A 12,474-nucleotide genomic window follows, 5' to 3' on the forward strand; every position below is an offset into this window, starting at 1 on the left:
AATACAATACAATACAAAGACAACAATAGAATACAAAAGAAGGCATACACAGACAAATAAAAAAACTCTTCTGCTATAAGTATATTATGTCTAAAGTTATGGTTTTTTATGCCATAACTAAAAAAAGTGCTGTAAAAAGGCTCTTACTGATGGGGATAAAAAAAATAAATTAATTAACTTAATAAAATTAAGATAAAAATTCGGCAATTCACATAATACAACACTGTCGTACAATTAGTAGGTGAGTGCAAGATGAATGCTTTTGCTAAATATTCAAAAAATAATTGTATTACAAGCAATTTGTTACATGGCTCACTGTATATTACTGTCACTCCTGATTGAAGAAGTTATTCTTTGCAGCTGAGTGCATCTTTTTTTATTTATAATTTGTGTATCAACTCAAACTGCTGAAGCCTCAGATAAACTTTGGAAAACATTTTTGCATAATATGAGGATTTTAGATTTTGTCCCCCATCACTTACATTGAAAGTGCTTTAGGAAGGGAATTTTTAATAGCCAGTATGAAGAGGAGGAAACATTCCAGCAAGCAAAACCTGTTTGAATGTTGATTATGGGCACGTGACTCTTGTTTTAAGGTTGCCTCCAATAGTTACATTTCAGTCTCTGTAAGCCATTATTGCTTGTTTTGTTTGGGCAATTAGAAGATAATCCAGACAAACAACTACCACCAAAACAAACCTGTGGGATTATCACTTACAACACAGGGAAGGTAAATGCATGACATGTATATAATATGTATACAGAGTTAACTGTGTCAAACTGGCAAAGGATGCACTGTACACAGGGATACTGGTACATCTGAACCCTTTATTCACAGCATTTCACAGTAGCCACCTCTGACATAAAGAGCCTGAATAGCCACATTCCACACTTGCTGACACAAAGACTCCCCAGCGCTGAGTGCCTTTGACCATCAACCACAGGGCATTTTAACTATTTCCTCTTTCTCTCAGAAAGATTTATTTAAGAGTTATTACTCACTCAGTAATAACAATAATGGATAAAATTAACAGAACACTTAAAAAGGAAATGACATTAAGTTGCATCACCTACAGATGATACAGTATTAAAAGCTTGTTGTCCCCAGGAAGGTTTCAGAGGTAAAGGTGTTTTCCTTTAATGTTGAGAGAAACCCTCTCTGGGGAAATTCAAACATTACAAATAACAAATAAAATCCATCAAAACAATGTAAAAGAGCATTTTATGCAGAAATTCTACATGCGTGCTGATCCCTGCACCGACTTTGCACAGTTTGTCAGAAACTATCCAATCAGTGTCATTAGTTTTGTTTTGAGTCAGTAAAAGGTCCTTGATATTCCAAGAGAAGGATTTTTACATCTTAAAAGAAGTAAGTTAATGATATATAATTTAATTTCTCTGAGGGAAAACGACGAGGAACATCAAGGTAGCTTCAAAGTGGATTCTTTCTCCTTGTCATTTTCCTTGCGGGTGTGCTGTCTTTGTGCTTGCATGCTATATGCCCAGGCTCTGTCCACACCATGTCCCTCAATCCTGCAGGGTGTCCAGTCAGGTAGGGGAAAACGACCAGCTACCACTAGAGCATCATCGGGAAGCTCAGCCTGCAGCTTCTCCTGCAATAATGAAAGCTGGGAACACAAGAGCACAAAGAAAAATTACTGCAATACTCGAACAGAGTTTGAAATTTCTTACATTTACTGGTATTGACCCATAATAATACATCTGACTGCAACTGCACCTCAACCGTGTGCTGACAGATTATTCCTAGAATAATTGTTAAACTGAAAAGTTGCAACCACCTGACTGAAATAGTATAACAAATAATTTAGAGACAATTCAGACAGAAAAGTATTTCTTAAAACATTGTGTTCACCATCAGTGTGATACTCAAACATGATTAAAACCAGGGCAACAAATAGATTTGGCCCAACCAAGTGAAATTTCTTACTCTTGTCCTCTGAGATATCCTACTAGAGACAGGGGTGCTGCAAGGAGCTCTACGCTCCAAGATCTGATATTAAATCACCCAACATATTACATCACACCTGGCATAACGGCTCCCTGTTTCAAGACAGACAAGAGACAAGAGTTTCTGTAACGCCTGCAGGTGACCCACTGTGCCTCATCTCATCTGGCTTTTAAAGAGCTCATCCTCATTTTTTCTTTATTGTTGCATAATTTGGCTTTAAGCTATATCGAGATGGCCCATCATCCATCTATATATATATATTATATATATTATATTTTACTCACCACGCTAGGTGCCAAAAACACTGTGATATTCTTGCATTCTGTCAAGTCGACCTGTGATGAGATACAAGGCAGCATGTAAATTGGCAATAATAAACAATTCAGATTTAAATATGGATACAATAATCTCATTAAAAAAATACTCTTTAGTATTCACATAAAACACTGACAGGATTTACTCCTTGACACTGTTAAATTAATGGTTGCAAAGGTTCCTGCTGAAGGGAGGAAAACCATGCTGACTGATTCATTCATGTTATCTTTACCTTCCACCAAAATTTATTTCCTTTTTATTTCCTGCACACAAGGAGTGGGGATATTTCCACTCAAACTATGATTTTGTTGCAATAATATCCTGTTGCAAGAACAAATGCAGTAATACCGTCAAAATTAATGTTTACATTTCATGGTGGTGCAGCTTGCATCAAAGCCTCCTAACTGATAATTCAGCTGTCAAATTTGAACAGGAGTGTTACTAATGCCATAGCACAAGTGACAAATGTCAAACCTTCCAGAGATCTTCTCGTCGGTACGACACTTTTCCGTGGTGGCCTGCTCTCCACGCATGAAAGTGGGCCATTCGAACGAGCCAGGGGTTGAGCTCATATCCAACAGCAGGAGTGAAACCCTGCCGATGGGCTTCCAAGACCTTAAGGGTTAAAAATGACCACAATCAAAATGCATTTCTCACCAGTGTGAGAAAAGGTCAGCACAAATAGCTTGCCTGTACTTACAATACGGCCGTCACCAGATCCCAAATCCACAAGGTTTCCCTTTCGACCTCTCAGTAATGTCATTACATTATTTACTTGGGCTTTGCTGGCAGGGATGTATGGGACCTGGAAGATATATTACAGCCCTGATTCTCAAGCCTTTCAGAGGTATGAGTTGCCCAAGCAGCTGCATCAATAGTTATTCAAAGTATTATAAATGTGTAGATCATACCTGTAGCCTCAAGGGGACTTTTCTGAAGCCTGGTTGGAGGATTCCCACCCACATAGCATATACAGCAAGCCCTGTGCCAGCAGCTATCTGAGCCACATCCCAACCTCCAAGTTGCCTGGTCTTGAGCTCAGCAAAGGCCTCGTTTGGTGCATCGTCATCCATTTCTGCATGACATGGATGTAATATAGGATCTGAGTAAATGTAAATTCTAGAGAAAATTCTAGACAGCAGTGGCTTAGCTATTGCTGTAAAAAAAATCTTCTTATTGCTGTATGCAATACATGTGAGACATATCAATAATCTCTACATGCACACACGTAATGTATATGCTCAAAAATGTGGTGCCCCAGTGCGGTGGTTGCAGAATAGCACATCATTGATTATTACCACCTGTATGTCCCTTGTTATTTCAGCTGAGTGTCTGGATGGAGTTTGTGGTGATAGTCAGTCTTACAACATGGTGTTTTTTCTTTGACAATCCTCTTTTCCTTCTACACAAAAGCCAGAGAGGTTTACAGACACTGGCGATGTACTAATCAGCGAATCAGCTGATGTGCTGGTGTCTTCTTTTTAGACAAATGACAACAAATAGCTCACAACTGGAGACTCTACTGCTTTAGAGAAAGTGCTAATGTGTGTTGGGAGCAGCATTGAAGAACATTTCGTCCCATATGTATAGTACAGTAACATCCGGTGGTCAAAATATATAAAGCTTTAGAGTTTAAAGAGTAAATTAACCTTCACGGTATTGAAATGATATGAGGGTGAAGTTTATTACGTTGTAATTAAGTTATCTGGCTAAGTATCGACACATTCCGTTATTAGCAAACATCTTTAAGGCCTATAATCCCATATACAAACAACACAGCAGGAGTGTGCATATTAAAGTAATAGATAATATCTCATTGACCTGCAGGAGAGCGGGCGGACACATTACCACATCGGACCAGTCCGTCTTCGGAAATATTCCGTCCATCCGGGAGCATACGTACGTTAGTTCCGGGAATGTGACGCATAGGGTGAAATTCCCGAAATTCCAGCTAACACCTGACATTTTCAGCAGTGATTTCCAACTGGGTTGGTGTGAGTTATAGAGAGGCACTTCTGAAACTTAGGTGTTTTCCTCAATAAAACTTCAGCAGGGTGGATACAAACACAAAAGGCCTGAACTCTGACTTTCTAGCCACAAGGGATCACTACTATTTGCTTCCTGCTACTTTTATGGGCTCAGTTAGCAAGTTTTTTTACTGTGCTGTCAGGTCTCTTTTTTCCTTGTTTTGCCTTCCTTCATCCCAGTTAGATTCAAAGCTAAATCAACCCTTTTCAGTTTTTTGTTCCTCAGGTAAAATAAAATAGTTGTTACAAATGAGCACAATATTTTATTTGAAACTGAACATAAATGTACATTAAATTATATTTATCATCACTTTCCATTATTTTCTGTAAAAAAAAAATTATGTATCAATTTTCTCGCATAATGTTTTGTAAATATTTAGTATCAAAACAACATATACAAGACAAAGCCCCACTTGAACAGAGGAAAAGGAATGTCTATATCCGAGTGGCATCTGAACACCTGGAAGAAGAACTGTCCCTGTCAGTCGCTGTCAGCATCATCACTGATGATTCCCTGCAGGTTAGACCAGTCTGTTGCTCTTCTGCGCCCTCTGTTTGTATTTTCCTGATCACTATCAGAGCCGGAGTTCAAAGAGCGCTGATATGCGGAGGATGGAGGGTCTTCTTGTTTCTGCCATGCTGAGGCTCCTCGCCGTTTAGGTCGACCTGAAAAAATAATTTATTAATATTTTCATATTTCGCAATAATACAAATAATATCAGTGACTTAATCACTTCGAAATTACAAAATCATAGATTATATGATTGCAACAATGACATGACTATACACTTTGCACTTCCCCATCCAACCAGGCTATAAGCCACACCTATAGCTATCATTACTCATGTGCTATGTACACAATGTTAACGCTTTGGACAGTTACCCACTTGGGATACCAGTGAACTTCTAAAATTCTTCATCTGACCCAAAGATAATGTCACAAATGCTTGATTGAAAAGCCTTTTCTTTAACATTTCTTACTATGTTTACATGTACTCTGCATAAGTATCACCACAAAATGAGTATTTTTCTTTATACAACAGTTAGATTCAACCAAGTAATTTGACTGGACAAGAGGCATACCACGAGTACTGAGTGCTAGAGTACAATAGCACTGGGACTTTTAACTATAATTACATTAGTGGTTGTTATCTATCTCACATTGCAACAAACTTTGCACCACAAAGATTTCCACAAATAGAATTAAATTATCAGTGATCGTCATAAAAAGATCACTGATAAAAAGACCAGCACATCTTAAAATATTCTGCAGCACTAAGTCCAGACAAAATGTTTACTGAACAAAGTCTGGTTCGATATTCAGTTACACTTTGGATACAGGGGTAAAGACGGGAATCGGGATCTCAAACCTGACTCATTCATTCTAAAACGTGATGAGAATGGAGCAAAGTATTTCACCATGACATTCAACGAAGAAACAAAAAAACCACAAAGACCCACTGGAGAGTGACAGAGAAGATCGGAGGGGCGCTATGTTTGAGGAGCGAGGAAACCCCCTCTGTCTGGTGCCTTGGTCTTACACCAACCACAGCCGGAGAGCCACCATCATACAGAAACTGTCTGATGCAGTACTTGAGGCGAGGGAGATCATGGCAGTGAGACGCTACGATGTGAATTGTGATTTATAATGAGTCGCGGAACATAAAAAAAAAAAATATCAGTAAACAAAAAACTTGGAGACCATCCACGGAGAGCGGGAAATGATGGAGCAACGTACTATCTGATCAAGCCGTTGACTCATCGGAATCACACATGCCAACAAAGTGACTGTCAACACACTGGCTGGTTGCCCAATAAATGGAAACAGACTGATAAATGTACATGATGCGGCTGTGATTATCTTCGACGCTCAGCCTGCAGCCTCGTACCTACAACTGAATCACAGCTGTACTGATATTCAGTACAACAGCACTCCCTCACGTGTGATATTACTTAAATAACCTTTAGTGACCAAGAAAGCCTGACGCATTTCAACAATGCAAGCAGCATGAGAAAACATTTATAGCATCTATCGGCCTTACAACAGTAACAAAAGGCTATTGCCTGTATTTGGAATAATTCTTGTATGAATTCTAAGGTGTTGTGAAACCTTAATTGTTTCAAGATAGTTTTGAATGAACTTTTTGCTTTTCTGGTATTCATATTGAGTTGTGTGTAAAATCAAATTGTCTTTCCTGTTCAAACTACAATGAAACCTAATTACAGATTAAAGCCACAAAAATGTAATTTCCACAAATTCTGGTATGTATCATGTTCATTATAGAGCATATTTATATTTATTTATATCCACTGGTACTTGTGTTGTTACAGGTTTTTGAATAATGTGGATTTGAACCACAGAAATGTATTTCTGTATCTGTATTTTATAAAGCAAGTGTGTTTCCAATGAGCAACTGCATGCTACTACCCAATTTTGCACTGATTTTTGCTTGGAGGGAACCAACAGCAAAACTCTGTTTGTTTTTTCCTTCTATGGTTCATGGATTATTATGAGAAACTCTGCTTGGCATATACATTAATACTTAATTACTGCCTTCCTCCATAAAACTGGAAAACATAGTTATGGGTGCAAAAAACTGCCAGATAGTTACCTTGTGTGGCAATGATGTTGCTGACATCAAGCTCAGCCAGTTCCCGAGCTTCTTCTCTCTTCATTCTGATTTTTTTGCATTTCATAATAGATGGATTACCTGTGTGAAAAGACAATTATGTATATTATTACTTTAACAGGTGATTCTCTGAGTTTATCGAACTGTTTCAGTTATGGAGAAAATTAAAATTGTTTTTACACTGTTCACAAACGACAAATGTCACACTGCTGTTTTACCAATTTAATAGTCCACTGAAGGTTTTTGTTTTAGGCTCATCTAGCATTCTTTTATGTGCAAAACCAAAAACTTTATGTACAGTATTTAAACAATTGTATAAAAAGGGAGAAAGCAAGAAAAAAATACAGATGTAGGTGCCTGGTAAATTTCTGGAAGCTTGCCAGTTAGATTTTTATAATTTTTGTGCATTTTGTGCGTCAATTTGGCCGTCTAGTGACACTAGACAATTGGCCCGTGGACATCAAAAACATCAGGATACGTTCTCAGGCCACAAACATCCCTTCTACTGTTTTACCACTCAGAGGTCATTGAAAATACATTTTCAAGATACCTTCTCATGGGCCAATGTGAAACCTGAATTTGGGGATGTGTATTATGTTAAAAGGTGAATGTATTCCCACTGACCTTGGACACCAAGATCCTCAAGCTCCCTCTTCAGAACAGCCACCATGGAACGAACGGAGCGACAGTCTTGGAGAAGCTTCTTGTAATTATGTCTCACGCCACAGAGAGAAATGTAGCGTTTGAGCCTCACAACTGCTTTGTTTTCTTCCTGCAGGATAAGTCAGAGGTCAGACAGGTTGTGAAGAGAAGATGCGGACTTCGTTCCTCCAATTCTGATTTATAACATCACTCATGGCGAGTCACCTTTTGACTTTTCGAGCTCTCCTTTGTTTTCACGGTTTTCTTCTTTTCAGTATCTTTCTTATTTTCTGTCCCACTGTCCTGTTCATCCAGAGAGGGGAGTGATGATGAATCCGAATCTGACTCGTTCGTTTTCTTTTCCACTGAGACTTTTTCTTCTGCATACCACAACGGAAAGTCATGTCAAGTCATATAAAAAGTGTGTTATCTTTTTCAGATACAATATGAATGAATGAACTTTTATTGATGGGATATGCAAGCATAAAGCTTTCATAGTCACCTTTTTCACTGTCAGCGGCGGACTCATTCTCATTGTTCTTGTCACTCTTTTCCGACCCATTATCTGAGTCATCTGAGTCATCTTCATCCTCTTCGTCACTCTGTGGTGTTTTCTTTCCTCGACTCGTATTACTGCTCGTTATCGCTCCGTTCTTTGTAGTATGTGGTTTCTTTTTTACCTTTTCTTTTGGACTGTCAGCACAGCTTCTCTCACTCCCACTCGTTTCTGACTCATTCTTTTCCTCACCTGCTGAATCTTCACTGTTTATCTGCCGTTTGCTGTTCTCATTTGATTTTTTCACCTCTTTCTCTTCATCCTCGGATCCAGTTTTAATTTGCTCTTCCTCTTCACTCTCCTCACTTCCTGTTTTGCGGTCCTCTTTATCCTCGGATTCTGTCATTAGCCACACAACAAGAAAATAACACATGAAACACAAAGATTTCATGCTCTACTAAAGGAGAAACACAACACACTGAAGGAAATTTCACCACAAAGTAGACCGTGCTATAGATTATTAAAACTACAGGCATCTAAATGCATTTCATGTGAAGAACAGTTATAACCCACCTGATGACGAGTTTAACTGACGACGGGATTTCTTTGCACGGGATTCATCTTCACCCTCACTTATCACCTCGTCATTTTCCTTTTCTCTCTTCCTTTTATTTTGGGGCATCTTTGTCTCCAACTCACATCCATTTTGGTCATTTTCCTTGCAGGAAAAAAAAAAAAAAAAAAAAAAAAAAAATCAGGATTTACACAAGAGTAATGACTACAGCACTAAAATGATCCCCCTTCAACAACTTAAAACACTGAAAGAATGAAGCATATATGAGCTGCACAGGAAGAATTCACATACCTGCATTTTCATCAGTTCCTCTTTAACCACCTGTTTCATGAAATGTTTGGCCTCTGGACTTAATGTTTCACATCCCTCACGTGCCAAATATCGCTGTTTTAAAATTCCTAAGGTCAGTGTGCTGAAATAAGACATCAGAAAGCTTTCATCAAGATTTGTGAGGGAGAAGGTTATTTGCAGTAACAGATACTGAATAATTAACCTGACAGTTTGTGTTTCTGAATACAGAATGAGAAACACATCTGAAAATGGTAACAATGAACATAAATACCCACATTATACTGAATGACTGGTTTTAAAGAGATGAAGACTATGAATCCTGAAGGCTGAGTGACTGTTGTTGAAAAAAATCATTCAAGTCCAGTTCAGAAGTTTGCTGTAGTGCTGTGAGTTTAATGAATCCACAGACACAGAGAGGATCTGAACCGGTGAGCTGACTCAGAGCGATGACAGGGAAGCACGTTGATGCAGTGATCAGACAGTATGCAGCTAGATAGTAGTGATCAATGGGTATTGTGAGGCGGTATGTAAGGGGCATTCTAACTGTTGCCATCTTGTTTTTTTTGGAACCAGAAGTGATGAGAAGTGACCATATTTGGACGAGAGCATGCAGCTGGGGAGGATTTCACCAGGGTCCAACTACAGCACCTCATAGACTGCTGTGGTAGCGACTTCTCTATAACAAGGTAGCCACACCCTAAATCATACCCTACTTTATTGTCTATTTTACTCTAAATGGGACCATAATTTACTAAATGAACATCATGCTGTATTGAAGAAGACTTGAAACTAGTGATTGAGATCATAAATTCATTAGGAAAATGTTTACTAAGGTAATAAATCAAGTGAGAAGTAGGGTCATTTTCTCATAGACTTCCATACAATCAGACTTCTTTTTGGAGTCAATGGAGTCGCCCCCTGCTGGCCAATAGAGAGAATGCAGGTTTAAGGCACTTCTGCATTGACTTCACTTTTCAGACCCGGAGCCACCTGCTTGGTTGTGACACACAGTTGGCAAATGACAAGATCAAGGGGCCAAACCAGGGTGGGGCAGACGTCCCAGACTTTACTCAATGAGTAAGTCTGCACTGCCCAAATGTGCATGTCTTCATAATTGTCAAATGCAAAATTTAGAGGTCGCAGACACAGATAATAAAGGATTAAATGTCTTTTTTGAATGAAATATTAGGGGACATAAAAGAAATATCAACTAATAGATTTTATCCACAGAACTGATTAACCAAAATTTTCACTAAAGTTTGTGAACACCACTTAAAGTACAATTTTCCATCTGTGGATTAAAAAAAAAACACTATTTCAGTTAAGGCTTTCTAGTCATAACAAAATACTTACAATATAATGACTTTATTCAAAGTGCATTGTTTATTTAAAAGACGGATATACGTGGTCTTACTTAGCGTAAAAAACTGACGCTACTTTTTTTTTTTTTTTTTAAAACAAGAAATTCAAACCAATTACAATTACCAAAAGACAAATCGCTAAAATTGCATTTACTAACCAGAAGTTGACACAATATTATTGCATCTTATTCCACTGACAGATACCACATCTCACCAGCAGGAGTCGTTTAAAACTGGCAGTTTATCCCAATATCGTGGCAAATACTCTTCTTCTTGGCAGCTGTCCCTCACATGGATAACTTTACCTAACTTAACGAAGCTAGCCAGGCGACCTAAAAGTTCAATTTTAGCCCCGTACGGCCCTCACATCCAATGTTGGCTGACGGTGTTGTGTTGGGATGATAAACCAAAACATTGCCAAACCGTATCACATCTGTTGGGTTATTAGTAGTAAATGGCACATTAACTGCAGTGCTGGCAAATGGTTTGAGTAAATGACCATTAAATAGCCGTGTTCAAAGAGGTAAATGTCAGTGGGTATTACTCAAGCCCCTTTCACACATCCAGTCTATCCCTGAAATGTTTGGGAACATTTCTTGCATGGGGTCATGTGTGAATGGGAGCAGGGATCCATATTCAGGGAAATTGGTACCGCCCATTTCCCACCTCAAGACCTAGTAACATTTCAGGGAAAATGCCGGTACGGCTGTGTTGTGCAAGTAGGTCTATCTGTGGATTCACAGTACCTACATGACACACCCAGTTTACTACATGTCACACTCACTTGGTTAGGTTTAGACATTAGCAGTGAGATGATTACGGAGTACATCCCAAGTCTCTTAATTGTATCCACATTTCCCTCACTTGTGTCCTTTCCTTGCGTCTATGTCCCTCCCACTAGGGATGGGCAATATATCAATATTATATCAATACTGTGATATGAGATTAGATATCGTCTTAGATTTTGGATATTGTGATATGGCATAACCTTTGTCTTTTACTGGTTTTAAAGCATTACAGTAGAGTGAATTTTGCCAGACTGTTGTAGCTGTTCTATTATTTGCCCTTACCCACTTAGTCATTATTTCCACATTACTGATGATTATTTATTAAAAATGTCATTGTGTAAATATTTTGTGAAAGCACCAATAGTCATCTGAATGGCCCTTCACTTCTAAAAGTTAGTTTTGAGCCTTAGCGCTTTCCATAGTACCTCGGTGGTACGAGCACAGCACCTCGGGGGCGAGCTTTTGTGAACGCGCGTTTGGACGGCGGCGGGGCTACGCATAGGGGGAAACAGATCGATACAACACCAGCATTGCCATGGCATGTGTGAAAAGGCGAAAGATAGAAATGTTCCTGAATATAGCTGTATGTGTGAATCGTGAAAGTCACCAGTGGCGTCTGAACGGTTATCCCAGTAGGATCTATGTGTGACAGAGGCTTTATACTGTTAACTGACAGCAGTTATCAGTCATTGTAGATCAAAGTTAGCAACAGTTAGCTCAAACACTCACAATCATTGCACTAACCTGTGCTCTTAATCTCAGTTACAAACACACAACGTGCTCAAACAACTCTTAACTGTACCTTAAGTCTGGCTCATTATCGAGCTGCCGACACACAAATCTGCGGATCCTTGCTGTCTCTTTCTCTGACACCATTATTCCTGACTGCGACGGTTTCTATTTAGCGCCCAGGCACCCGGACGTGACAGGAAGTGACGCCAGAGACACGCCCTTTCATGATTGAATTTCAGAATAAAACTTTGGACAATTGATAGACTTGATAGCAGTGGTTCCCAAACTTGAGATTGACACATATTTTTCCTTTTTCTTCAAGCTTTCCTCAAACCTTTGTTTTATGTATTGTAAAGCACTGTGTTTTATCTCCTCAGGCCTCTAAAAGTTATTAAAATCTTTCAAAAAAAGACATTTTTTGTTTAAGTGACAGACATCACAACGTGTGACCAGGGGTCCCAGGCATACACTTTGCTTTATTTTAAGGGGACACAAGCCGGAAAGGTTGGGAACCACTGATCGATAGCATGTGTCACAACGAAGTGATATATAACTTCAGTCTCAACTTAGATTTTGTTCAATTTAATAAGAGGACAGTCACATTGAAAATATAAACTTTGGTAATAAAATATGACTATGGGTAACTTCC

General features: G+C 38.8%; 2 protein-coding genes across 3 annotated transcripts; both read right to left on the reverse strand.

Moving 5' to 3' along the window:
• Window positions 1–808: 808 nt before the first annotated feature.
• Window positions 809–4,555, reverse strand: antkmt (adenine nucleotide translocase lysine methyltransferase). 2 transcript variants are annotated; one of them, XM_044332289.1, is made up of 6 exons: window positions 4,106–4,555; window positions 3,196–3,359; window positions 2,985–3,089; window positions 2,759–2,899; window positions 2,254–2,304; window positions 809–1,628 (listed from the first exon to the last, which is right to left on the reverse strand). In XM_044332289.1, exons 1-6 carry the CDS (start codon window positions 4,209–4,211, stop codon window positions 1,422–1,424), a joined length of 774 nt encoding a protein of 257 aa, XP_044188224.1. In that variant the 5' UTR covers window positions 4,212–4,555; the 3' UTR covers window positions 809–1,421. The 2 variants fall into 2 exon arrangements, with proteins under 2 accessions (XP_044188224.1, XP_044188225.1); XM_044332290.1 differs by lacking the exon at window positions 4,106–4,555 and adding an exon at window positions 3,586–4,048.
• Window positions 4,556–4,591: 36 nt separating this feature from the next.
• On the reverse strand, window positions 4,592–12,012 carry hirip3 (HIRA interacting protein 3). The gene is made up of 8 exons (XM_044332291.1): window positions 11,896–12,012; window positions 8,945–9,065; window positions 8,653–8,797; window positions 8,086–8,478; window positions 7,809–7,963; window positions 7,566–7,713; window positions 6,924–7,022; window positions 4,592–4,977 (listed from the first exon to the last, which is right to left on the reverse strand). Exons 1-8 carry the CDS (start codon window positions 11,967–11,969, stop codon window positions 4,793–4,795), a joined length of 1,320 nt encoding a protein of 439 aa, XP_044188226.1. The 5' UTR covers window positions 11,970–12,012; the 3' UTR covers window positions 4,592–4,792.
• Window positions 12,013–12,474: the final 462 nt, after the last annotated feature.

This window comes from Thunnus albacares, chromosome 17 (genome assembly GCF_914725855.1).
Source record: "Thunnus albacares chromosome 17, fThuAlb1.1, whole genome shotgun sequence".
NCBI lineage: Eukaryota > Metazoa > Chordata > Actinopteri > Scombriformes > Scombridae > Thunnus > Thunnus albacares.